The 27,370-nt window shown below is 39.6% G+C and overlaps 1 protein-coding gene across 1 annotated transcript; it reads right to left on the reverse strand.

Moving 5' to 3' along the window:
* On the reverse strand, nt 1-27,370 carry POGLUT1 (protein O-glucosyltransferase 1). The gene is made up of 11 exons (XM_045785123.2): nt 27,235-27,370; nt 26,416-26,506; nt 25,159-25,302; nt 17,372-17,507; nt 15,071-15,192; nt 9,466-9,525; nt 7,773-7,872; nt 6,231-6,289; nt 5,109-5,276; nt 2,820-2,876; nt 1-2,343 (listed from the first exon to the last, which is right to left on the reverse strand). The coding sequence occupies exons 1-11, from the start codon at nt 27,317-27,319 to the stop codon at nt 2,187-2,189; spliced, it is 1,179 nt and encodes a 392-aa protein (XP_045641079.1). The 5' UTR covers nt 27,320-27,370; the 3' UTR covers nt 1-2,186.

Here is a 27,370-nt window from a genome sequence, read left to right on the forward strand (position 1 = left end):
TTCAACAGTTATGGGGATAAAAATTATTTTCAAAAACATACATTTTTCATATCGTTACACACCATCCTCATACCACCTACATTGTGGTAAACAGATAAGTATAAAATCTGAATAACATTTCCTGAATTTAAATACAAAGATGCCCTTATTGACTATTCAAAGAGCAGATAAGAATCTGCACTGATCCAATTCTTACGGTCTTGTCCTGTCCCCCTTAGGAGCCAATGGCTAATCTATCTGTAAATAGGATCTAGTCAATTCAACTGCCTCCATCCATCTGTCCATCCATCCATCCATCCATCCATCCATCCATCCACCCATTCATTCTTCCAATAATTCTTTATATCTACTCTGTGCGAGGCACTGTACTGGATAGTAGAGACATCAAGATGAGTAAAACATGATTCCCACCCATCAAGAAGCCCACAGAACAACAGCAGTAATAGTCAAATAATTACAGTGCAATGTGATGTGATATAATAGGCATGAGCAAAGTTTTATGATAGCCCCTAACTGCCCAGAGGAATGAAAGAAAAGATTCAGAGATGGGATGCTTGAGCTGGAACTTGAAGCAAAATGGGAAATTCCCAGGGAAATGCAGTTTCAGCTCCTAATTCAAAGGACAGAAAATTCTGTTTCTAGTTCAGTGACAGGAAAATTAAAACACAGAGAGAAAGAGAACATCTACTGGGGCCTCATACCGACAAGGCAAAACTACAGTACACCTCAGAAATCCAGACTGCTTATCGCTAGACTTCTGGCACCTAAATACATGGTCCCCGTGAATTTTTAATACTCAGAAACAAAACAGCTAACTTTCAATGTCTGCCTTATTCTAGGCAATGATCTTACTAAGGATATCAACTCCTCTAAGAAAGCCCGTAGACTTAAACTTTTGTGGAAGGAAGTTTAAAAAGCCAAATACATTTCTCACCAATGGAATAAAATCCCTGATTTGATATGACTGAACCTCACATTTACTAACTTTGAAACCAACTAATACTGAACAGTTCTTAAGAAGCAAAGGAAAAGAGTTGATTTCAATGTGGAAAAGTTGGGCCTAAGGGACAAGGTTGGTTCTAAGTCATCAGACTCTATGGGTTTTTATCTAAAAAGTTTTCTTCATTTTTGACTGTGTTAGGGAGAGGATCCTGAGAGATTAAACTACTATCTAAATGTGTTTTTCAAAAAGGGAAAAAAGGGGAAAGGAAGTACTCCAATATGGATTTGCACTGAAATATCTCCAACATAAGTAAGTGCTCAAGTTGGATGGTCTAAACTCCCAGTGTAACATTTCATAGGTGAAGACTCCTTGAGGTCCCTGCACACCTTTGAGGATATGGACTGCTGCCAATTTGAAGAGGAAAAATATTAAGGGTGTTCAAGGAGTGAGGAAGAGCTGCTGCTTTAAGCACAATTCCTTTAAAGAGTGAGGACTACTTCCTAAATTTATTAAGAGGTTTTTGTCTTTTTTTTTTAAATAGAGACCATAAAGACAAGTGTGTGAAGGCACAAAAGGGGAACTTGAAATCCAACTGCAATAATTACTCATGCAATTGGCCCCTTTTTATGTAACATTATAGAAAGCTCCTGAGTACCAAAAAGCTCACGCTTTAAAAAAGATAACTACCACATCGTTGCATGGTACATCTACTGCTTCCTTAGACCTTTCAGGAAATGATCCCCAAGTATTTTTCACAAACCCTACAGGGCTTCCTACATTAAAATACAGTGACAGAGATCAAACAGAGATCAAACCTAGAATAACTGCAGAATTGCGGTGATGAGCTGTACTAGTTCAAATTATTAATTTTCTGCTCCACGTAATGGGACAAAGTATCATCCCACAGACACAGTCAGTTTCACAGTGATGGACATACATGTATGGATGATCTGAGGCACAAGCTGTGATTGGTCTTAAGAAAATAAAAAGTAGAATTGGGTTCAAAACCCACATCTCATGATTTCTGGTCCTTATTCAGCCAAAGCGTTGAGCTGCTTCATGTCTGTATTATACACATTCTGGATCTTTCTCGAGAGTTGCTCTGGGTGCAGCATGATAAGGAAAACCAGATATTTGGCTTGATAACAGTATTCAAGGTATAGGCGCCACACTCATGGTAAGCTTCTCACCACAGGATATCTGAGAACTGCTGCCAGAGAGGAATGTGGTCCGATGATGACTACTAGAGTTCAGTTTTCAAAATTCTGGGAATAATCTGATCATAGCCTTTCCTTCTTGTTACATTATAGGACAGGAATTTAGAGTATTCAGTCAACAGGCTCTCCCAGTAACAGGTGACATCTTCCATCTGCAAATGGTTCATAATAAACTGGCTTCCCCTAGAGACAAGATTAACAAGAACATTTAAAGCACAGCATTAAATAATACTAATAGCTTACATGTGACTGCTCTCCTTGTGTCAAGCACTGTTCAGAATGTTTATGCTTTATATGAATTAACTCTTGATTCTCAGAGCCAACAGCCATCCTATCCACACACATGCACTTAGCAATAAAACTTCATATTTGTTTTCTTAAAAACAAACACATAAGGAGTGAATGCTCAAAAATTCTGGGAATGCTCAGAAATTGTGAACTTGTTTAATTACCTCAAAGATTTCATCTACTTCTATACAGGATGGGTTTGGGACATACGTGAATGTGTGTTTTCCTCCTGGACAGCTTTAATTCTGATTACCTCTGTATAGTGAGGATGAAATCCAGATATCACCAAGATAACAATATTCATATACCTTTAGCTGGGGCAAAATGGAGATGATAAAGTAAAATAGAAAAGGAAAATGAACAGAGCTTACCTCTCAGCAATTTCTTGAGCCACATCATCATTTGCTTTCACAAAATGCAACAACTCCCTAAAATTGAAAGAATTATTAGACTCTGAAATATAGACCAAACTAAGAAAGAAACACCATTTATATATACCGGCACAAAAATAGACAAATAGATCAATGGAATGGAACAGAGAACCCAGAAATGGACCCATAACTATATGGTCAACTAATCTTCAACAAAGCAGGAAAGGATAGCCAATGGAAAAAAGACAGTCTCTTCAACAAATGGTGTTGGGAAAACTGGACAGCACATGCAGAAGAATGAAACTGGACCACTTCCTTACACCATACACAAAAATAAATTCAAAATGGATGAAAGACCTAAATGTGAGACAGGAATCCATCAAAATCCTAGAGGAGAACACAGGCAGTGACCTCTTTGACCTTGGCTGTAGCAACTTCTTATTACACATGTTGCCGGAGGCAAGGGAAACAAAAGCAAAAATGAACTATTGGGACTTCATCAAGATAAAAAGCTTCTGCACAGCAAAGGAAACCATCAACAAAACTAAAAGGCAGCCGATGGAATGGGTGAAGATATTTGCAAATGACAAAGGGTTAGTATCAAATATCTATAAAGAACTTACCAAACTCAACACCCCCCCAAAAAATAATCCAGTTAAGAAATGGCAGAAGACACAAATAAACTCTTTTCCAAAGAAGACATCCAGATGGCTAACAGACACATGCAAATATGCTCAACATCACTCATAATCAGGGAAATACAAATCAAACCCATGATAAGATACCTCACACCTGTCAGAATGGCTAAAATTAACAACACAAGAAACAACAGGTGTTGGCAAGGATTTGGAGAAAGGGGAACCCTCTTGCACTGTTGGTCAGAATGCAAGATCGTGCAGCCACTCTGGAAAACAGTATGGAGGTTCCTCAAAAAGTTAAAAACAGAATTACCCTATAACCTAGCAATTGCATACCAGGTATTTACCCAAAGTATACAAAAATACAGATTCGAAGGGGTAGCTGCACCCCAATGTTTATAGCAGCATTATAAACAATAGCCAAACTATGGAGACAGCCCAAATGTCCATCAACTGATGAATGGATATAGAAGTCATGGTGTGTGTGTGTGTGTGTATATATTTATATATATAAAGGGTTATATAATGGAGTATTATTCAGCCATCAAAAAGAATGAAATCTTGCCATTTGTAACGATGTGGATGGAGCTAGACTGTATTATGCTAAGTGAAATAAGTCAGTCAGAGAAAGACAAACACCATATGATATCACTCATATGTGGAATTTAAAAAAGAAAACAGACGGACATATGGGAAGGGGGAAAAGTAAAAATGGAGAGAGAGAAACAAACCACAAGTGACTCCTAACGACAGAGAACAGAGGGGTGATGGAGGGAGGCAGGTGGGGGATGGACTAGATGGGTGATGGGTATTAAAGAGGGCACTTGTTGTGATGAGCACCGGGTGGTGTATGTAAGTGATAAAGCACTAAATTCTACTCCAGAAACCAAATACTACACTATATGTTAACTAACAAAATTTAAATAATTAAAAAAATAAAAATAAAAACAGTTCCTTAAATTTGAAAAGAGAAAAAGAAAAAAGAAAGAAAGACCACAGACTGAGATCTATGGTTAATCTCTAGATAGGTAGATAACGTATTATTTCTTTTTTAAAGCAAAGATATTAGAGTCCTCACGGGACCAAAACAACAAAAACAACAACAACAAAAGCCCACACACAGGCTAAAGGCAACCTGTTGTAGATTTGGGACATACTTGAGAAAACAGAGAAATGTTCAATGATACACATCAAAAATCAATAGTGAAGAAAAATTTCCCTTCTGTCTCCTGCTCCTGCCCCTAGAAAAGGGCACTGGGTTTACTTTTCTGGCCCTTTTCCGTATCTCTTCTTAGTTCCTGCCATGATGTGAGAAAATTTGCCTCAGCTTCACTGGGGTCAGTTCTCACGTTGTATCTGAAAGTCCCTTTGACGATATAACAACATCTACTATCCTTATCTTTAGTCTTTGAGAGATAAGAGCTTTTCTACTGTGTACTGAGTGTTACATTTCAAACTAGCGTTAGAGCACTTTCTCAAATTAAATCTCACTTATAGCCTAGTTGAATAGTGACGCTATATATGCAAACCAAGTAAGGAAAAAAAGCTTTCACGGGAAAAAGTCATCAGTAGTAAATGTCTTAAATGGCCGGGGCCTTAGAGGCAGACTGTGGGAGTCATTAGGCACTCTGCTTGGGGGAGAGCCACTCACTGGACATTGGAGAGATCTGTTTTGACTGGGATATAGTGAACCCACGGCTTCAGCTGTGGATAGAAGAATTCCAGCCACTCATCACCAACATGGAAAACAAGTGAACCACACAGGAAGAGGTGTTTGAAGCGGAAACTTGCAGCTACGCCTCGAAAATTAAACAGATACCTGGGAAAGAAAGAGCAAAATATACTTGATACTCTTCGTCTGCTGCCACAAATATCTTTTTCTTCCTATTCCCTCCTCTGCTTCTCTCCTTTTATGACCCCTCACCTCTCCCTTCCTATTTTCAGCTTTCCAGGACACATCTGCATGTCCCTGTACGTTTCCAGGGGCTACTGACTTTTCCAGGGAATGTCAGGGTGAGGGGGAAAGGAGGATTCTTTCTCCAGACAGAGCTAGATAGGGCCACAAGCTGGGTGCTAGACAGAGATACAATGCTCAGATGGAGACAGTACCTTATGCTTTCCTATAAGTTTTCCTGGGCCTAATGTCTCTAACGAGTCATGGCTCCCCAAAACCTTGTTTCTCCCATAAGGTATCCCACCAAAAGCCTCCGTTGGTCCCTGTTCCCTCTTCTTCTGAAGTCAGGAGAGGAGAGCTAGGAATACATAATCAATCTTCAAAGAAACACCCTCTGGGAAAAAGCTATCTTAGAACATTTTCTTTTCAGCATTTCTTATGCACCCATCTCCAGCTAGAGTTGCTTCTACCCTATACTTCCCACTGTGCAGTGTAATCAGCATTCACTTCTCTGAATTATATTATTTCAGTTACATATGCTTTATTCATTTTGAAACATAAACCCTAATGAACCTGAAAAACACTTCATCTAACTTCAGTTCTTGGCTGGATGGGTGTGGACAGAGGGAGTCCCACCACTTTGCTTACTAGCAGCAAGGTCTATAGAGGCAGGGACCATTATTATCATTGTCTCTGCAGTTCCCACAGAACTCAGGTGAGAGCCTCGTCCACACAGCATGGTCTCGGTAAACAACCACCAAATGAATGAACAGGACTTTGATAAACCCCAGCTGGGCCCTAGTATTGAAGTTCTCCCCTCAAATGAAGCTATTCCAAATGCGACAGGGAAGCCAAGAGTCAGGAGTCCTGAAGTCTTACTTGTATTTGCAGTGATCCACAAGATGGACATCCTTAGCAGCTGGCTTCCCTAAGGTATCCTTTAAGTGAAAAGGAAGTTGTTAGTATTGAGAGTGGTGATATTTACTGAAGACCAACATGCAGCAAGCATTGTTAAGCATTCCATCAACATGACCTCATTTGAGTGTCCTGAATAAACACATTCAGAGACATTATTATCTCATTTTATAGACGAAGAAGCCAAGGCCTTGAAAAGTTGGGAGACTTGCTCAGGGCAATGTGGACCTGAGGAGAGGAGCAAGGGTTTTAACCCAGGGCCTGTCTGATTTTAGAGTTTCTCTTTTAGAGTTTCTCTGAACTTAGAGGTCCTAACCTGCAGCATGTTTCACTCTGTGTAAATTATACATCCAGGATGTTACAGGTGGTGGCTGGTGGGCTTGGAGGTGTAACCCACACACAGATTTTGTTGGGGATGCAAAGTATTTAAAAATAAAAATGCAAACCATTGCCAACATTCACAGGTGGTAAGATATTTCCTACAAAAATCCAGATTTCCAAGTTTTCTTATAAAAAGAAAAAGGAAGTTCTGGTAAACTGGGCTCTATTCCCTTGGCAGCAATGACTGGACCTCTAGCTCTCTCTCTCCTGCTCACTCCTGTGGCTCCCAGAGGCATTTGAGTTTGAGACCGCATCTGTATTCCAGCTACCCTGCCAGCTGGTAAATGTCTTAATGAGGGCAATAAGTCTTGTTTGCTTTCACAGCTTCCCACAGTAGAAGCTGTGCTGAATGGATACATTTTTCATATTTTTGTTTTTCAACAAATTTCTTAACCTTTTGCTCCTGTTTGATTAAAACTATCAAATAATACAACTCAGATATGCTTAGTTTTCCCACAAGAAGTTTAAAACATTTTTTCTTACCATCTTCATATGGTACATGGAAATTTCAAATGAGGACATTTAGGGCTTAAAGTTCTTTGAATAAGGCAAGAAGTCATAGAGTTAAGAGGACAGAGATGAACTCCAACCTGAAGGAGCCAGTCATTGCTGGCTGCACCTTACAATTCACCTCTCTGAATCCCCCACTTCCTCCTCCTGACCTGATTTTACCTGTTCACCTAATCCTTAGTCCTGGCATTGAATTATAATACTTCAGTTACATATCCTTTATTCATTTTGAAATGTAAATCCTTATTTTTAAACAAATGAAGACGCCTGGACCCCATCCCCGGAGACTCTGATTCATTTGATTCATTTTCTTAAGCTCTCTGATTGGACTGTATAGTCAGAGTTGAGAACCACTCGTTTAAACCAGGGGTTGGTGTCCATAAAACGTTGATGTCCTCTGGTTTAAACCTTCAAAGTGGTAAAAAATACTACTTATAATATGGCCCAGAAAAGCAATGTGAGTTTGGAAAAGAATAATTTACATATATGCTAATACATATAAGTTTGTGGAACTTTCTCTACATTCATCGACTGCTGAGAGGAAACCTAAGGTGGCAATGTTCTTTGAGCGAGAATGTTCACTGCTATGGTTCTATTCAGATGATTGGTGATTACTTTCATAGATTTCCAGGCCTGGTTTTTGGTGTATTCTGCGTCAACAAGTTTTGGATTTTTCCGAGATAGAAGAATGAGAGGATCTCGTTCTGGACTTGTCCTATAAAAGAAACATGTGTCATAAAACAATGTGTCCCACACGATAATACTGTTCCTAGTCTCTGAAAGGTAAGCAGTAATCAGACCAATGCAATGACTGTACACACAGACGGATAATTCATTGGTTATTTTAATAGCAGAGATGGGGGTTACTGGGCCCTGCAGAGTACAGATGTTCCTGGTTGCTCCCTCCTGTATCCTTCAGAGACGGGGAATATTGGGCCCTTTTTGCTTGCATCTAATCTTTAAGATTATGTTGTTCTGGGCAGTACAGACATATCCCAGGTAATGAGTTCCCTTTCAGCAGGGTTCACGTGGCCTCTATAATCATTAGTAGCCACAGCTGTGTGACTAGGTATTCTACCCCTCCCCAAAATAGCTACCTGACCTTTGTTGTCTGTGTTCTGTACAGTCCAGCACAATATTTAAATTAAAAAGAAAACTAAAGGGCTTAAAAACCTGAAGATTATATGTAGAAAAACTCCTAGTTATGGTCCAAGTAGCAGATGGTCTTGATATTTGAGGGGTCCTGGACTTCCTGTGGACCACTCTCTAGAAAAGCGTCCATATCCCCATATAATTTATAAGAAGTCCTAGAACTCTTCAAGTCCACACACAGGTCCCAAGTTAAGAAGCTAAGATTTCAAGATCTGAGAATCAGAGAAGTTGATAAGGACCAGTAAGCAGTGGCTGCTGGGCCTGTCTGCATCCTCAAGTTCACTGCCCAAGTAAATAGAATGTGTGATCTCTGACAAGGACTGACCAGGAAAAGGACAAAAGCCTTCTCCCTGTTCTGTTCATCTGTACAGCAGATATTCATCATGTATCTGCATGCTAGGTACTGTTCTTGGCACTGGGGATGTAGGTCTGAGCAAGATGGAGAGGGTCCCTGTCCAGCATTTCCCTCTCCTTCCTCCCCTGCTTCCCTTTCCATTTCCACCAGTCTCAATCTGTGCTTTCCACCACTATTTGGCAGCCACATGGCCTCATGAAAAAGGCAGTCAGGACAACTGGTAATGGTTCCTGCAATGCCAATAACTAGCTGAGTGACTAGCAGAGGGCCAGGTCAGAAGATCACTGTAGAAAACTATCATCTCTCAGGCAAGAGGACAACTCAGCTGTTCTCTTCAACATATATTTGATACCTAACACACTCACGGCACTCTGTTATTACCTGTTGAATGACTAGATGAAATTCTTTCAATTTCAGTTCAATTAAGAGTGATTTGGGCAAGGTGTGCCTGGGTGGCTCAGTCAGTTAAGTGTCTGCCTCTTGATTTGGGCTCAGGTCATAATCTCAGGGTCATGAGATAAAGCCCTGAGTCAGGCTCTGTGCTGGGTGTAGGGCCTTAAGAGCCTCTCCCTCTCCCTCTCCCCACCTCCCCCCCACCCCCGTCACATGCATGCACTCTCTTTTAAAAAAAAAAAAAAGACTGATTTGGGCAAATACTTTGAGTTCTTCTCTAGTCAAATTCTATGATTCTACGTTTACTTCTTAGTTATCCTAGCTTTCTCCTTGAACTACAGTTCTTCACACCCTTGAAATAACTTGAATCTTACAAATATCTTTGTAAAATATCAGAAATACAGTCACCTTGATCCTCGGAAATATGCTGTAGAATTTTTCTTTTTCCATGGCCACTGTGCTGCTGACCTAAAATTAGATTTCAGTTAGTTTCTATGTTTTTCTCTTAACTATATGAGGATGTGTTCTAACCATTTCTGAAGATTAGTTCAGAACGTCACATTTTTAAATAAGTCTTACCCAGGCTCTCAAAAGAAAAAGCCCTGAATGACATTATATTCCCTTGCTGTTACTTCACTCCTTTGGAGGTGCTAGTCAATAATATCTACAGTCCATTGCTCCATTAATAAGTTAACAACACTGAAAGAAAAGTTCCCAGGGTACCTGGGTGGCTCAGTTAGTTAAGCATCAACCCTTGATTTCAACTCAGGTCGCGATCTCGGGGTCCTGAGACTGAGCCCGACATCAGGCTTCTCATTCAGCGGGAAGTTGGCTTGAGATTCTCTCTCTCCCTCTGTCCCTCCCCCTGCTCAGGCACATGCACACGCACTCTCTAAATAAATAAATAAACAAATAAAATTTTTAAAAAATTTCCCAAGCTCTAAATGACATGTTTAGAGCTGTTAAATGCAATACAACAAGGATTTCTTCTCTACTTTAAGTAGAGTACTGCTATTGATAAATTTAATAGGCAAAGAGAACTGCAGAAAATATCAGAAATTGAATTAAAGGCAAGAAAACAAACCACTTCTTGACTTCATTTTTTTTTTTGATGCATAAGCAGTATCACCAGAAATTTGTCTGATGTTGCAAAGCACCCTGATATTCTCGAGACTGTACTAAGTGCTCCATCAAAGTCCCTGAAACTCGGTTCTCAGTACACATTACCATGACCAGCTTTCCTTGCTGAAACTGCTAGCTCACAGATACATCATTCTTAACTTCCTTCGTAGGAACCCTACACAGAAGTTGCCCATTGTCTTCCTCTGAAAAAGGAGGGGAAGGGCTGAACTGGAGTTAATGAGGGATTGGTGTGCTATTTACCATAATGGAGAGACTTAGGGTATAAACTTGTTAGGTAGAGATACTGTTAGATACATAAATGTCACATTAGTCATTTTCTCTCAGCTGAAAGCATTGCTCATTTTCCTGACCCATCCTATAGCTCTTTCTTCCTGGACCATCTTTACCGGATTCTCTAGTCCAAGGCCTGAACTATCTACTGCTGTGCCCCATACGCCGCCCCCCCCCCCACCAAAACAGAAATACCATAACCCTGGGTTATTTTTGTTTTATGAGATTTTTTTTTAGCAGAAAAAATGATATATCCTCATTATAGAAAATTCTAATGGAAAAGCATAAAGTAAAAGTGGAAAAAAATCATCTGGAACCTTCCCAATCCCACTTGTAGCAATTTAATGTTTCTGTGAAGAATTTCCTTCCAATCATCTCTCCATATCAGTGGTTCTCAACTGGTGGTGATTTTGCCCCTTTCTCCCAGAAGACATTTGGCCATGACTATAGACATTTTTGATTGTCATTAGTGGGGGACTGCTACTGGCATTTAGTGACATTAAGACCAAGGATGCTAAATATCCTGCAATGCACAGGGAAGCCCCCTACAGCAAAGAATGATCCAGCCCAAGATGTCAATACTACCAATATTGAGAAACCTTGCTCTACATAACAGAGATCATATATATATATATATATATATATATATACTCATTCTTACAACCTCTTGAGGTGGGTTTTATTACCCCTACTTTACAGGTGAGGTTCTTGAGACACTAAGCAGTTTTTCCAGAGTCACATAGCTAATAAGAGACAGAGTTTGAAGCCAGAGTTCCTTTACTTTGCACTCATGCACAATATTCCATTTTATAGCCACATCATAATTCACTTCATTACTTATTCATGGGCTTTTAAGAAGTTTCCAACGTTCTGCTTTAAGAAACAACACAGTAGTGAGAGCATCTTCCTGTATCCATCTTTACATACTTGTCTAATTAACTCTTTGGGATAAATTCTAGAAGTGAAATGGCTGGGTCAAAGATATACACATTTTATATTTTGATATATACTGCTAAACTACCTAACAAAAAAGTATCAATTTATACTGAAATTTTTAGTATGAATGTCCTCGGTCCCTGGGAAGGCTGCATTTAATATACACAGACTTGTACCATCTCTGTTTTCCCTCTTCCTCATTCTTCCTATCCACCTACCTGCCCCTCAAAAGACCTATGTTAGGGCTTTTTTCCCCAGGCGAGGGTTCAAAGTGGCACCCTGGTGCTGACTCAGACCTCTTTTATAACCACTCCGTGACAGCAGAGACAGGAATCTTTAAATCTACAGAAACGCTGAGTTCTTCTACAGAGTGAGAAGTAAGTCAATGAGGACAAATTCCCAAAAGATTAGAAAAATACAAAAATAGCAGGCAGGCATCAATGCAGATAAACAGGAAGATTATTAAAGTTTCAAATTAAGAAATTAAATCACATGGCTAGAGCTTCTAGATGGAGGGCTCTAAAAAATAAAATTGTAATTTTATGATCATACTTTTATTTAAAGATTTTATTTATTTATTTGAGAGAGAAAGGGAGAGCACGCGCACACGCACGCGTGGGGGAGGAGAAGAAGGGGCAGAGAGACAGGGAGAGGCAGACTCCCCGCTGAGCAGGGAGCCTTATTCAGGGCTGGATCCCAAGACCCTGAGATCATAACCTGAGCTAAAGGCAGATGCTTAACCAACTGAGCCACCCAGGCACCCCATAAATAAATTCAGTTGAAAAATAAGAAGGAAAGATATTAAAAGAAGAATATGTTCTTATAAGCTTGGATTTTAAAACATAATACATCTCCCTAAAAATTGCTTAGTAGTTTACAAGGTGGGGGGGGCACCCCATAAATAAATTCAGTTGAAAAATAAGAAGGAAAGATATTAAAAGAAGAATATGTTCTTATAAGCTTGGATTTTAAAACATAATACATCTCCCTAAAAATTGCTTAGTAGTTTACAAGGTGGGGGGGGGCACAGAAACTACACAGTGGAGGAACTGGCAACACCTTGACCAGGTGATCAAAATTAACATCTCCGAAGACGTGTGGATTATGTAAATTACTTAGGTAAGTATTCAGGCCCGGGACGCATAAACTGAATCTAATCATGAGGAAACAGACAAAACCAAACTGAAGAACATTCTATAAAATGTACAGGCTGCATTCTTCAAAATGTTAATGTTATGAAAGAGAAAGACAGACCGAAGAGCTGTTCCAGATCAAAGGAGACTAAACAGACATGACCACTAAATGCAACACACGAGCCTGGATTGTATCCTGTACTGGAGGTAGAATGTGCCACATAGGACATTATTGGCATAATTAAATGTTGTACCAATATTGTTTCCTGAATTTGATCATTGCAGCATGGTTATAAAAGAGAAAATTCTTGCTCTTGGGAAATACACACTAACGTATTAAGATGTCAGGGTCATAAGGTGTGCAGCATACTCTCAAATAGTCCAGAAAAGAAAAAATTGTGCATATATTACATATGTGGCCTAAAAGTCTATCATAGAAAATAATGAGGTAAATTATTATCCACACAAAAGAATATCATGTGACTGATAAAATAATGAGATAGCTTCATATGTACTGACATGGAAAGATTTCTAAGACACTGACAAGTCGGTGGGAAAACTGCCGATGTTAGACATACATTTTTATGAGCATGTACAGGTTTCATAATCAGAAAAAAGATTGTTTTTAAAGATTTAAGAAACAAAGTAGGGGGTGCCTGGGTAGCTCAGTCGGTTGAGTGTCCAACTTTTGATTTCGGCTCAAGTCATGATCTCAGGGTTGTGAGACCAAGCCCCTTGTCAGGCCCCACACTCAGCACAAAACCTGCTTAAGATTCTCTCCCTCTGGGGCGCCTGGGTGGCACAGCGGTTAAAGCGTCTGCCTTCGGCTCAGGGCGTGATCCCGGAGTCCTGGGATCGAGCCCCACATCAGGCTTCTCCGCTGGAAGCCTGCTTCTTCCTCTCCCACTCCCCCTGCTTGTGTTCCCTCTCTCGCTGGCTGTCTCTCTCTCTGTGTCGAATAAATAAATAAAATCTTTAAAAAAAAAAAAAAAGATTCTCTCCCTCTCCTCCTGCCCCTTCCCCCACCCAGCTCACACTCTCTCTCTCTTAAAAAAAAAAAAGTAGATGTAGAGCAGGTCAAAAAAGAGCTACAAGAAGAAGGAAGAATGTGAAAAGGGTATTTGCAACTACCTGACAAAAAAAAGGATTAGATAATTAAGGCCAAGAATAACCTAAAGAAAATTTGGTTAAAGACCTTTTTATTTTTCCCTTTCAAAATTACGTTCAAAACAAAAAGCTACATGGGAAATGATGGTCTCAATATCTGGAGAGCATAGATAAGGTTAACTGGTAGTGTGGACACCTGGACTTCAGGCCTAGATTGGCTCCTGACCTTAACCAAGTCACTCAATTTCTCTGGGCCTTCCTTCCCTCATCCCTGAAATAAAGAGTTGAAAAGGACAATTTCCAGTTCTAGTTCTACGAAGTATGAGACCAAGGTCTCTTAAAAAAAAAATAATTTTGGGGGCTCCTGGGTGGCTCAGTTAGTTAAGCATCTGACTTTGGCTCATCAGGTCATGATCTCAGGGTCCTAGGATCAAGGTCCCACATTGAGCTCTGTGCTCAGAAGGGAGGCTGCTTGTCTGTCTCCCTCCCCTAGCTTGTGCACTCTCTCTTTCTCTCCCTCACTCCTCTCTCTCAAATAAATAAAATCCTAAAAAAAATAATTTTCAAAATACACCTACAGGATAATAGACTCGTTCTTTACCCAGTGGCTCTAACTGCCACTAAGGACTGCAGCCCTACCCATTTCTCCAGGAAAGGGACATTCTTTTCACCCTCTTTGAATCTCCAGCCACGTGTGGTACAGGTGATAGATATTTGTGGAAATAAAGTTGAATTAAATTTTTGCTTTCCCAATACCTGAGAGAAGACCTATAAAGACCATATTTCCAGAATTATGCTAATTAGGTACCAATGTTGATTGAAGCATTAATGTGAAACGTAGCCAGGTAAGAAATACCCACAGCTTGGATGGCCTGGACAATCTAAATTCTGAAATGATAGCAGATCGAGTCAACAGGCCCAGGCAGTCTCAGTAGTGAATCAGGAGGACCCAGAATAAGCCTGTACTTGAGACACCTCCAGGACATTTATGCCCTCCGCAACCCCACCTCAAGGACTTTGCTCTAAATTATAAAGTACATTGATGTTCCTCCAAGTAATTCTCTATTCTCCCTCACAACATGGTCATTCATTTTTTTTTTCTAATTATGAAAGGAATTCACTCTTATTTGGAGAGTCTTAAAAATACAGAAAAATTTAAAGAAGAAAGGAAAGGGCTCCTATAATCCTTTACACAAGGCACTGCTGATAATTTTGGGTAGGTTCTTCTGCTCTTTTCCTATGGATATGTGAGTATTTTATACACATACAAAAGTGCTTATACACATACAAAATGGTTAAGCAGTTTTTCTTTTATTTTTAACTTAAAAGTTAGTCATTTTAAAGTAAATAATTATGTATACGCTACTGTTTATTTCAACAAGACCTACAAAGAAGGACAAAGAAAACCTCTCTAAAGGACCTACCTTACAAGATCTTCTCTGAAGAGGTCCCACCGTCCAAGACCTGTAGGATAAATTGGCCAGACAGCGGGTCCCCCTTCCCAGAATGTCCAAGCAGGATACATGATATCATGGTACTCTGATGTCTTCAACAGAAACAGAAAGGTTGTTCAAAATCAGTCTCAGAACAGAGAGAGAAGATGCAAATTACACTCACGCCACAGGATCTGGACAGAAGTCTTGCTCTAGTGTTAACATTGCCAAACATCTATTTCCCCTAGTCTGCAAAGTCTACACTCTAGACATTAAAATGCAAAAATGACCATGGGTTAAAATTCATGGACTCACTGAATCCCAGAATTTGAAATCTCATTAAAAGTCAATTTTTCCAGTTACCCAAAGTTCTGTTTTTCTAGAGGACATTATTACACTGTTAGGGTTTTTAGTTTATGGAAATAAAATACCTAAATCTGAATGATCATATAGCTCTCTCATCTTTTAACTGCTATTACACTTGTAGTGTATACTGTCTTACCAGTTCCTGGTTATTTCCTAAATGGGTCTTTCGAGAACAAGAATCCCAGTGCAATGGTTAAGAGCATGGGCTCCTGAAACAGAACATCTGAGTTTGAATGCTGATTCTACCTCTTTCCAACTCCAGGCAAGTTACTTAATTTTTCTATGCCTCAGTTATCTTTATGATGGGAGAAATAATACCAATAACATTATCTATCTAATGGGCTTTGTTTCGAATACTAAATGAGTTAGTACATGTGACAAGTTTAGACCAGTGTTTGGTACATGGTAAGTACTCGATAAGTGTTAATTAGTATTACCTAATACTGTGGTACTGTGGCGCTCACACTGGATGGTCAATAAATTCTTGGTTATTTGTTGATCAGGACTAGAAAGTGCTGATGGGCAGGATGGGGAAAAGGATATTATCCCACATCTTTTGAAAAAAGTTTAAAACCATTTGTTCCCCTTTTTATGGTTACTTCTGTTAAAATTCTGGCCACTGACAGACCTCTAACTCTTTGGTTTCCTCACTGGAATTACACATGCAATATGCTGTTCACCTTTTCTCAAATACTCTAAAAAAAATGGTATGTGATTCATCAAGCAGCTCAGACTTGATGGGTGCTCAACAGAAGCTGAACAATTCCTATAAAGTTGAAAGACTAAAATCCCTCTCTAGGGACTAGGAGTCACTGGTTTAAAATTTTTTTTAAAAAGGAGAGAAGTAAAGATGAAAAGAAAGTTTGTATACTGATGGTCAGACTTTATCATCCACCAAAACAACAAATAAATAACAAACATAAAGTCCTTACTGACGTACATGGGAGCCGCTATCTCTTCCTCTGGGAGGGTTTTATGATAAACAGCGAGACCAAGCACTTTTGAGAAATGAGACTAGACCATGGGAAATGCAACACCAATGTGGCCTCAGCCCACTTGCAACACAGGAAATAAGTCTAGAGAGAAAGTAAACTGTGATAAAGAAAAAGTATGGATAAAAGGTCCCTCTTTGGAGAAACCAAATCAGAGATGGTGTTCCTTTTCTCAAAGTCCATAGGGTTTTCCTAAACCTGTTCTTCCCCCATAGACTCTTCTGTCCATTCTCTTTGAGGCCTCCTCCCAAATGTGTTCAAGCCTAGTCTCAGGAACCAAAACCCATCCCTGCCAATACACATTTGCAAGAACCTGAACACTGAGAAGATATTAACTGTCCCAAGTTCTCCAAGTCCACAGGAGTGAGCTAGTACTCCTATTCCTCCATAACTAGACCCAAAGATCACTCTCTCACATACCCCTCTTGGATACACCAGGCCTATCCCCTCAATGCACTGCTTAGGCACAAACTGTGTGGAGATATCTACCACCTTTAGTTTCACTGTTAGCCATCCTGAGCCCCTCGGATAGACTGACAGACAGGACAGATAGGACTATATATATACGAGCTCAACAAATATTTTTTAACAAAGGTGTTCCTTGACTCCAAGCCCATGAGCTATCTTGAGCCACCTTCTCCCATGCTCTGTAGACTCTCTGAACCTTGCCTTCAATGTCCTATTGGTTCTTCAGGCCTCCATCATTCCCTACCTTCATCCCTAGCCCTATAGACACTTAAGCAATCTTACTCACATTACCCATCTCCTCAGTCCTATTGCTCAGCCACTGTGAAGCTAAGAGGGACACAGACCAATTCCTGGAAACCAGGTCTCATCCTCACCATCACCCATCAGACTCTGTCACAGGACAATCATCTACTCATACTCTAGAGGACCACCCTCCATCTCACCATACAGCTCTTCCTCTACTTACCTTACTGAAGGAGAAGACTGGAATGGCAGGCTCCATCCATTTAGGAACCTGAGGATAATCTCGTACATTGATCACCATTTCCATGTCCGGAAGCTGCCCGATAACTTCCAAAATAAAGTGTTCAACACCACTACATCTGCCAACCAGAAATACCACAAATTCACCAGACTAGTGCCTGCTATAGGACAAAACAGGGTCCCATTCCCACTTTGAAAGCCAGTGTCCAAATTATCAGCCCACTGCAAAGATTCCTGAAAGCAATGCTTCTGAAAGGACTTTTCTACTCTTTTATATTGTGCAAGTCATCTTTCCTAGTTAACCTGCTCCAGCTTACAACACTCAGTGAAATTTTCCAACCAGATCAAAAGTTTGAAGGATGTATTATTGCTACTACTACCACCTCTCCTCTATCTATTCCTAGTTTTTTTTTTAAATTTCCCCTTTTGTTTAATTAGAAAGCAAGATGCAGATTTTGATAGCAACTGGAAGAAGCTAATTTTCTTTTTTTTTTAAAAAAGATTTTATTTATTATTTATTCAACAGAGATAGAAACAGCCAGCAAGAGAGGGAACACAAGCAGGGGGAGTGGGAGAGGAAGAAGCAGGCTCATAGTGGAGGAGCCTGATGTGGGTCTCGATCCCATAATGCCAGGATCATGCCCTGAGCCGAAGGCAGACACTTAACCGCTGTGCCACCCAGGCACCCCGGAAGAAGCTAATTTTCTAACTGTGTCCCTTGGGCTTTGCTTCTCACAAAGACTTTTTTTTTATTTCCACCATAATCAGTCTCATAATTTAGGAGGAAAGATAGGACAACTTTTATTGCCTTCAACTTGAGTACAGAATACTATCAAAATCAGTTTTGCACGCCAGAAAAGGAGTGTTATGTACACAATCATGAAGACTGTCATACAGGCATTCTTCAGAGATACTGCAGGTTTGGTTCCAGATCACCACAATAAAGTATATATCACAATAAAGCAAGTCAAATGAATTTTTTGGTTTCTAAGTTCATACAAAAATTATTTATACTATACTGGCATCCATGAAGTGTTCAATAATAGTATTATGTCTAAAAAAACCAACATGTATATCTTAATTAAAGATACTTTATTGCTAAAAATGCTAACAATCATCTGAACTTTCAGTGCGTTGTAATCACTGACCACAGATTACCATAACAAATATAATAATAATAAAGTTTGAAATATTGAAAGAATCACCAAAATGTGACACAGAGACATGAAGTGAACAAATGCTATTAGAAAAATGGCACCAATACACTTGTTTGACACAGGGTTGCCACAAACCTTCAATTTCTTAAAAAAAAAAAATGCAGTATCTGCAAACTACAATAAAAGTGAAGCAATAATAGAATAAGGTATGCCTGTACAGCTTTCTGGTTAGACTCTCCAGGAATCCTCAGAGGATTTCTGGAACGAGAGGATACACTGGCAGCTTAGCTCTTCTGCCCCATCCTTTGAGGTTCTGACCAGCACTATTCTGGGGGCAGCATTCCAAGGTTTGACCAAAATTTTCCAGCAGCACAGAAATGGCTGACTTAAAATATTGATTTATATATAGGGAGGTTACTGCAAAAAATATCAGTGATTCATAAACAAAAGAAAAGATGCTCAACCATATTAAAGAAATGCCCCAAAAGCCAAACTTGTAAAAACCGAGAAAGAAATGGTGGTTGCCAGGGGGTGGGGGGTGAGGGGCTGGGACAAATGGTGTTTAAGGTTACAAACTTACAACAAGTAGTAAATAAGCCCTAGAGATCTCATGCACAGTGTAGTGAATACAGACAACAAACTGTATTATAATCAAACTTGCTAAGAGACTAGACCTTAATTATTCAACTACTAAAAAAGAAAGGATAATTATATAATATGATAGAGGTGTTAATTATCACTACCAAGGCAGACATGTTATAATATATAAATGGATCAGATCAACATGTTGTATACCTTAAATTTATACAATATTATACGTCAAATATATTTCAATTAAAAAAAATTTAAAACAAAGTATTGCTATGACAAAAAAAAAGTGCTGAAGCTAGATGCTAGTCTTCCCTAATCAGATTGCCAAAGATCAGAGTCCAATAATACACAGTATTGCTGAGAGTATGAGGTGTATTCTGAGCATGTGATACAATGGTGGGGGAAGTGAAAATAGGCACAACTTTGGGGTGGCTGGCTGGCTCAGGAGAGCACATGACTGATCTTGGGGTTGTTGAGTTTGATCCCCATGTTGGGTACAGAGATTGCTTAAAAGAAAAAAAAAATGTAAAAAAAAAAAAAAAGAAAGAAAGAAAAAAGGCACGATTCCTTTGGAGGACAGTTTGCTTCTACTTATAAAGATTTTAAAAACACATTAATTGGCCTACTTAACCCTATTTCTAGGAATTTAGCCTGTAGATATAACTACATGAGTACTCAAAGGTATAAGTACAAAGATGTTCACTGCAGCATTGTTTGCATTTGTCAAAATTCAAAGGGGAGTGGTGGAGACATTTAAATGTCCATTGACAGAGGGCTGAATAAAGAAGTCCATACAATGGATTACTGTACAGCCATGAAAGATGAGGTGTACCCTATAAACTCGTAAGGAACAATTTCAAAATGTACAGTTATATGGAAAAGAAAATTAAGTTGAAGAACAGAAGATACAGCACGTTCTAATTTGTTGAAGAGTAGACAACTGCTTATCCACAAACTATTTCTGGAAGGATATACAAGAAACTTGTAATCGTGGTTGTCTTTTGAGAGGAGGATTCAGGGACTACAGGTCTAGGGGTTGAAGGTGGTAGAGAATCTTCCTTTTCATTGTATATATTTTGAGGTTACCTAAATATTTTACCATGTGCATGGAAAAGTCCTTTGATAATAAATAAATAGAACTGGTTAAAAAGTTAAAAAATATATTATTGCTGTTCATTTACATTTAAGAGCTAAAACATTTAATATTTTTTTCATGTTCAGCTTCCAAAATAGCACTCTTTTACATACTGTAAATTCCATTTATAATTCCATTTATATAAAACCCTAGGAAACGATCTCTAATGACCAAAAGCAAATCGGTGGATGCCAGAGGACAGGGGTAAAAGGATGGCATGGCAGACAGGGGTGGGGGAGAGGGACTGCAAAGAGGTACAAGGAAACTTTTGGGAGTGACAGATATGTTCATTATCTTGATGTATACACACATGAAAACTTATCAAATTGCCATTGCATCAAAAAGAATAAAATACCAAAAAAAAAAGAAATAAAACACCTAGTAATAAATTTAACCAATGAGGTAGAAGACCCGTACTCTGAAAATTGTAAGACATTGATGGAAGAAATTTAAGATGATACAAATAAATGGAAAAGGTATACCATACTCATGGATTGGCAGAATTAATACTGATAAAATGCCCATGCTCCCAAAAGCAATCTATATATTCAATGCCTCTATCCAAATACCAATAGCATTTTTCACAGAACTAGCACAAATAATCCTGAAATTTGTATGGAACCACAAATGACTCTGGATAGCCAGAGCAATCTTGAGAAAGAAGAAAAAGCTGGAGGTATCATAATCCTAGGTTTCAAACTATACTGTAAAGCGATAATAATCAAAATGGTATGGCTTGGCACAAAAATGGACACATAGATCACTAGAACAGAACAGAGAGCCCAGAAATAAACCCACACTTGTATGGTCAATTAATCTATGACAGAGGAGGCAAGAACACACAATGGAGAAAAAATAGCCTCTTCAGTAAATGATGTTGGGAAAACTGGACAGCTACATGCAGAAGAATGAAACTGTACCACTTTCTTACACCATATACAAAACCAAACTCAAAATGGATTAAAGACCTAAGTGCAAGGCCTGGAACCATAAAACTCCTAAAAGAAAACAGGCAGTAAACTCTTGTATGTTAATCTTAGCAATATCTTTTTAGATCTGTCTCTTCAGACAAGGGCAACAAAAGCAAAAATAAACAACTGGGACTACATCAAACTAAAAAGCTTTCATACAGTGAAGGAAACAACAAAACAAAAAGGCTACATACTAAATGGAAGAAGATATTTGCAAATGATAATATCTGGTAAAGGGTAAATACAAAAAAATATATAAAGAACTCATATAACTCAACACCAAAAAACAAAAAAATCCAATGAAAAAACGGGCAGAGGACATGAATAAACATATTCCAAAGAAGATGTACAGATGGTCAACAGACACATGAAAAGATATTCAGCATCACTAATCATCAGGGAAATGCAAATCAAAACCATAATGAGACATCATCACCTCACACCCAGTCAGAACGGCTATTATGAGACAAGAAAAAACAAATGTCGGCAAGAATGTGAAGAGAAGAGAACCCTCATGCACTGTTGGTGGGAATGCAAATTGGTGCAGCCACTGTGGAAAACAGTATGGCGGTCCACCCAAAAAATTAAAAATAGAAATACCTTATGATTTGGTAATTCTGCTTTTAGGGGTATTTATCCAAAGAAAACAAAAATACTAATTCGAAAAGATATAGACACCCCTATGTTTACTGCAGCATTATTTACAATAGTCTACATATGGTAGCAACCTAAGTGTCCATCAATAGATAAATAGATAAAGATGTGATATATATATATACATATATACATATATATATCATGGGATATTAATCAGCCATAAGAAAGAATGAGATCTTGGCATTTGTGACAAATGGATGGACCCAGAGGGTATTATGCTAAGTGAAATAATTCAGACAGAGAAAGACAAATACCATATACCAAGAAGACTTAATAAATAAATAAATAAATCCACATTATTTCACTTATATGTGGAACCTAGAAAATAAAACAAAACAAAACAAATGAATAAACGAAAAGTAGAAACAGATCCATAAATATAGAGAACAAACTGATGGTTGCCAAAGCGAAAGGGGGTAAGGGGATGGGCAAAATGTGTGAAGGAGAGTAGGAGCGACAGCTTCCAATTACGGAATAGGCTAAAAAGTACAGCATAGGGGATACAGTCAATGGTACTATAATAGTGTTGTATGGTTAAAGACAGAAACTACACTTGTGACCATAGCATGGCATACAGAGTTGTCCAGAATCACTGTGTTGTACACCTGAAACTAAGGTAACATTGTGTGTCAGTATGCTTCAATAAAAAGTCATAGGGAATATACTCGATAATACTGTAATCATTTTGTATGGTGACAGGCGGTAACCACATGTACCATGGTAAGCATTCTGTAATGCATATACATGTGGAATACTATGTATATCACAACATAGCACTATGTTGTATACTTGAAATTAATATAATATTGTATATTAACTATACTTCAATTAAGAATAAATTAATTTTTAAAAAAGATAATGAACATAAACTTATCAAGTTGTATACTTTAAGTATGTGCAGTTTATGTCAGCCATACCTCACTAAAGTTATTATTTTAAAAATACCATTCTCCACCATCTTTGAAATGACATGTCTCCAGTCATTTAATTAGATGGTGCTCTGGTTCCTCAGCAAAATCTCTCAGCTCATCCTTGAAATGCTGAATTTACATTTTACTTTATTCAGAATAAAAATTTTTAAATGTCATACAGGCTTCTCCAACTGGGTGAATTAAAAGTATCTTGACTAGAAAGACACTGTTTTTGGCTAGACGGGAATCTGAGATATTATTCAACTGTATCCATTTCATTAAGGATACTGGTTCTGAATATTTCATTTTGTTTCTTTTTTGCTCAACTCTGTTTCCTTAGTTGTGTATGTAGTTGAGATAGGGAACTTTCCATGCATTAGAGTTACAGACAATTTTATTGTCAGTGAAAGGTCCTGTGCTCCCTTAAGGACATTTCTAAGAGCTCATGATTCTGACCAAAATGTTCTGAGGTATGTGCCTTTCAGAAACTTTGAAAGTATTTAATTTCATCTGGAGATTGTTCAGCTAACTAGTAAATATTAGTTAAGCTTTCAAAGTCTAACAATGTCTATACTCATACTTTCGTTCTCATTTGTAGAAATCAGAAATTCCTCTACACTCATAACCTGTGAAGTCTGTTATTGTCCCAAATAATGAAACAAATGTCTATTTAAAACACCTCAATAGGGGCACCTAGGTGGCTCAGTTGGTTAAGTGTCTACCTTTGGCTCAGGTCATGATCTCAGGGTCCTGGGATCAAGCCCTGAGACAGGACTCCCTGCTCAGTGACAGGACTCTCTGCTCAGCGGGAAGTCTGCTTCTCCCTCTCCCTCTGCCCGCCCCCACTCATGTTCATGCACTCTCTCACTCACTCTCAAATAAAAAAAATCTTTAAAAGAATAAAATAAAATACCTCAATAATTTTGCCCACTACCACCTTATTTGCCCCTGACATTTGATAACAAAAATGTAATTGTGATTACTTTGAGGTAGTAGGATATTAAGTGATCTTCATTTTCTTTTTTGTTGTTGTTTTTACATATTTTTAACAATGAAAATGTAGTAACTTGTAATAAAGTTGTTATTAAGAAAAATTCCTGGGGTGCCTGGGTGGCTCACTCAGTTAAGCATCTGCTTTCGGCTCAGGTCATGATCCTAGGGTCCTGGGATCCAGCCCCACATTGGGCTCCCTATTCCATGGGGAGCCTGCTTCTCCCTCTCCCTCTGCCCGCCACTCCCCCTGCTGTGAGCTCTCTCTCTCTCTGTCAAATAAATAAATTAAATATTTTTTAAAAATTATGTCCATATGGATAGATGTTATTTGCAATACTGCTCATTTACTTTTTTTTTTTTTAAAGATTTTATTTATGGGGTGCCTGGGTGGCTCAGTTGGTTAAGCGGCTGCCTTCAGCTCAGATCATGATCTCGAGGTCCGAAGATCCAGTCCCGTGTTGGGCTCCCTGCTCAGCAAGGAGTCTGCTTCTCCTTCTCCCTCTGCTCCTCCCGCCTCTTGTGCGTGCTCTCTCTCTCTCATAAATAAATACAATCTTAAAAAAAAAAAGTTTTATTTATTTATTTATTTGAGAGTGAGTGAGAGCATGTGAGCATGAGTGGGGGAAGGGGTACGTTACTTTTAATGACAGAATAGAGATTGTTTACAAAGATCTTAGGCAGGGGAATACCATGATCTCTAAGTTTTGTACTTTGTAATTTTATAAAGATTTGAGTTAAAAAAAAAAAAAAGACTCCTAAAAGGGAGGTTTCTCACTTGTTGTATAAACATATAATGCTACCTAAACCCAACTTCCAGGCTCAGTCCATGACCCTCCGTAATCGCCCCCAGCCCTCAGCCCACCGATATGATACCTCAACTCTCAGACTTGAATTCCTGGCTAGTGTAGGCTGTGTAATCTGCAGCCCCAGTTACTCTTGTCTTTCCGCCACCTTTCTTCAAATATTCAGTATCTAGAACAATACTTGAGCCATGATAAACACTCAATGCTTCTCCTCCTTGAGCCCAGCTCGTTCCTGCCAGGTCTCATGAGCCTGTGCCCTCAGCTTCTATACTTGGGGAAAGACGAGCAGGGCAGAGCCATAGCCAGTACAACCAGTGATGTGCCTAAGCCCTAAGAAGAGAGAGGAGACAGACTTTAATACAGGAGAAAGGGGGGCAGAAGTTGGCAAGAAAAATCCCCAGGTAAGAAAAGCTTGTCACTATTTTGTAGTCCCTCTGAAATGTGAGCAGAGATTCACCTGTGAGTTCGTTTAATTAACTTCTCTACAAAAACAGTATCAAGTAACTCCATATATAAGAAGATCAGAAGATATATCTACCTCATGATTCTTACCTTGAAGGGAACATGCAGTCATTCTCTCGGTATAATCTGTTCTTAATGATCTGATAGTGGGTCCCTAGTTTCCGTCTGACTACCTCCGCCATCATCTTCCTGGAGATACCTCCTCGGAAAGGAGTCAGATCTTCATCTATGACCCTGGGAAAGAATGTGAATCATCAAGGAAAGCAGGTCAAGAAAGTGGTACCATTTCACCTACTTCCTATCTGTGGGTTTCGATTTAGTATTAGAAAACAGAGTAAACCAGGGAAAGAATAGAGGGCAGGAATGAGCAACGTTTCCCCCCAAAGCACATAGGTAATCTAAACCAAAAACAACAAAGCCACAAAGAGGAAAAAGCAAGTCAATTTCTCTTCTTCCTCGCTCCATCTGGATTGCCGCTCCTCTGCCTGATGCACATTCCTCCTTCGATACTCACACAACACACGTCCTCCAAGTCACCGCAGTCCCACTGACCTCCCCTTCTCTGAATCCCACAGAAGGTATGATCTATGCCTAACAGTCTGACACCGTCTGATGTCCTTGGTCTCAGACTGACTCCCTTGTTCAGGTCTGTCTGGTCCCCACTCAGCTCACAGACTCTAATAGCCTGACAGCAGTAACCAGAAATTACACTATTTTGTATCCCTTTTAAAGTTCAGTACATAGTTTTCAGTAAGTATCATAAGCATTAGGTGAATTTTTTGAGGAGTCATAGAATAACACAATGAGGAACTGAAGGACCCTGTTATTTAACTGATGAGGAATCTGAGATCCAGAGAAATTAAGTGACTTGCAGCAGGGATAATTAGTGGGAGATCTGCAACTAGAACCCGAAAGTAATCTTTCTACCACACCACCCTCTCAGCCATAATTTGCATACTTTAAAAATAACCAAGAACCTTATGATTAGGTTCATTTATAAATCTGATCATTTCTCCGACAATATCTACTGAGTACTTACTGAGGGCCAGCACCAGAATTGCAACACTGATTAAGACCTAGGCCTTGACCTCAAGAAGCTTTCAGTCCAGCGGGGAACACAAACAAGTATGTGTAGCTAACTCCAAGAAGTAGACTTGCTGACACCACCTGGGGCTCTTCTATCCTAGTACATTTTTGTTCCCTAGAAATAGGAAACCCACCGCAGGAAACTTGTCTTTTATCAAGGCACGCTTGGCCCTCTGATCACTGTAACCAAGGTCTCTTGGGGATTTTAGGAGACTTCTTGTGACAAGCACTAAACTCTCAAAGACACATCAAAGAACTCACCCATGGTAGCAGCTGCAATTTTGACTTGAACATGGTTCATAATTCTCCAAAGACCTGTTAATTTGGTCAATAAATACTTTCCATTTTGAACCTTCAAGAAGTGAAGTAAATGAGAGTTAACAAAATACCCTGAGCATTGTCATTTGCTAGCAGCAGGCATGCAGAACCAACAGACGGCCAAAACTTTTTCACACCCCTTCCCATTCCACTGGTGGAAACGAAACGCCAGGAAGGTTTCATTCTGTAACTCTCCAGCACTCATGTCAAGTCGGCTTCTATTCGGGCTGTCAGGTGTCCAAGAAATTGGAAAATACCCAAGCCTGGCACTCAGAAAGCTATGAATAAACTGGTGACACGTATTCTCACGTTTTTCTAATCAAAGTGAACTTTTATAAAGAGGCTCAGTTAAAAGCCACAGACATTAATTCTCCCTTCATCTCTCTGGTAATTCACCAAGAACGACAGACATACACACGGACGCACACGAATTACCGCCAGTGTGTTTTAGGGAGGAGCGGTGTAACCAAGCGCAGGCGACACCCGCTGTAGATGACACAATTCCCTCTCTTCCCCACCATCCAAATCCCGAAAGACGGGTTACTCTCCAGGGTCCTGGTCAGTAAAAGCAGCGCCAGCCACCAGACGCTCTCACTCTCCGCTCCAAGGCTCCCCCGTGCCCTCTGCCCAGCTTTGCTCTCCAGCGGGCACAGCATCAGCTGGCCGCCCGCCGCACCGGGGAGCCAGGGGGGCGGGAGAGCCCCTCCAGACCGGAATCAGACCCGGAGCCCGGCGGCAGGCTCTGCCCTGCCCGGAGCGCACCTGACTCCTTCTGGCGGCCCGGCACTGGAGGCAGTAATAGCAACAGCAGCCACAGCCGGACCTGCGGGCGCGCCCACCGCTCCATGGCCCGCAACCCACTGCGGAGTCCCCGCTTCCGCGCCGGCGGAAGCGCAGC

Source organism: Ursus americanus, chromosome 4 (genome assembly GCF_024610735.1).
Source record: "Ursus americanus isolate L20-20 chromosome 4, mUrsAme1.1.p, whole genome shotgun sequence".
Classification (NCBI taxonomy): Eukaryota; Metazoa; Chordata; class Mammalia; order Carnivora; family Ursidae; genus Ursus; species Ursus americanus.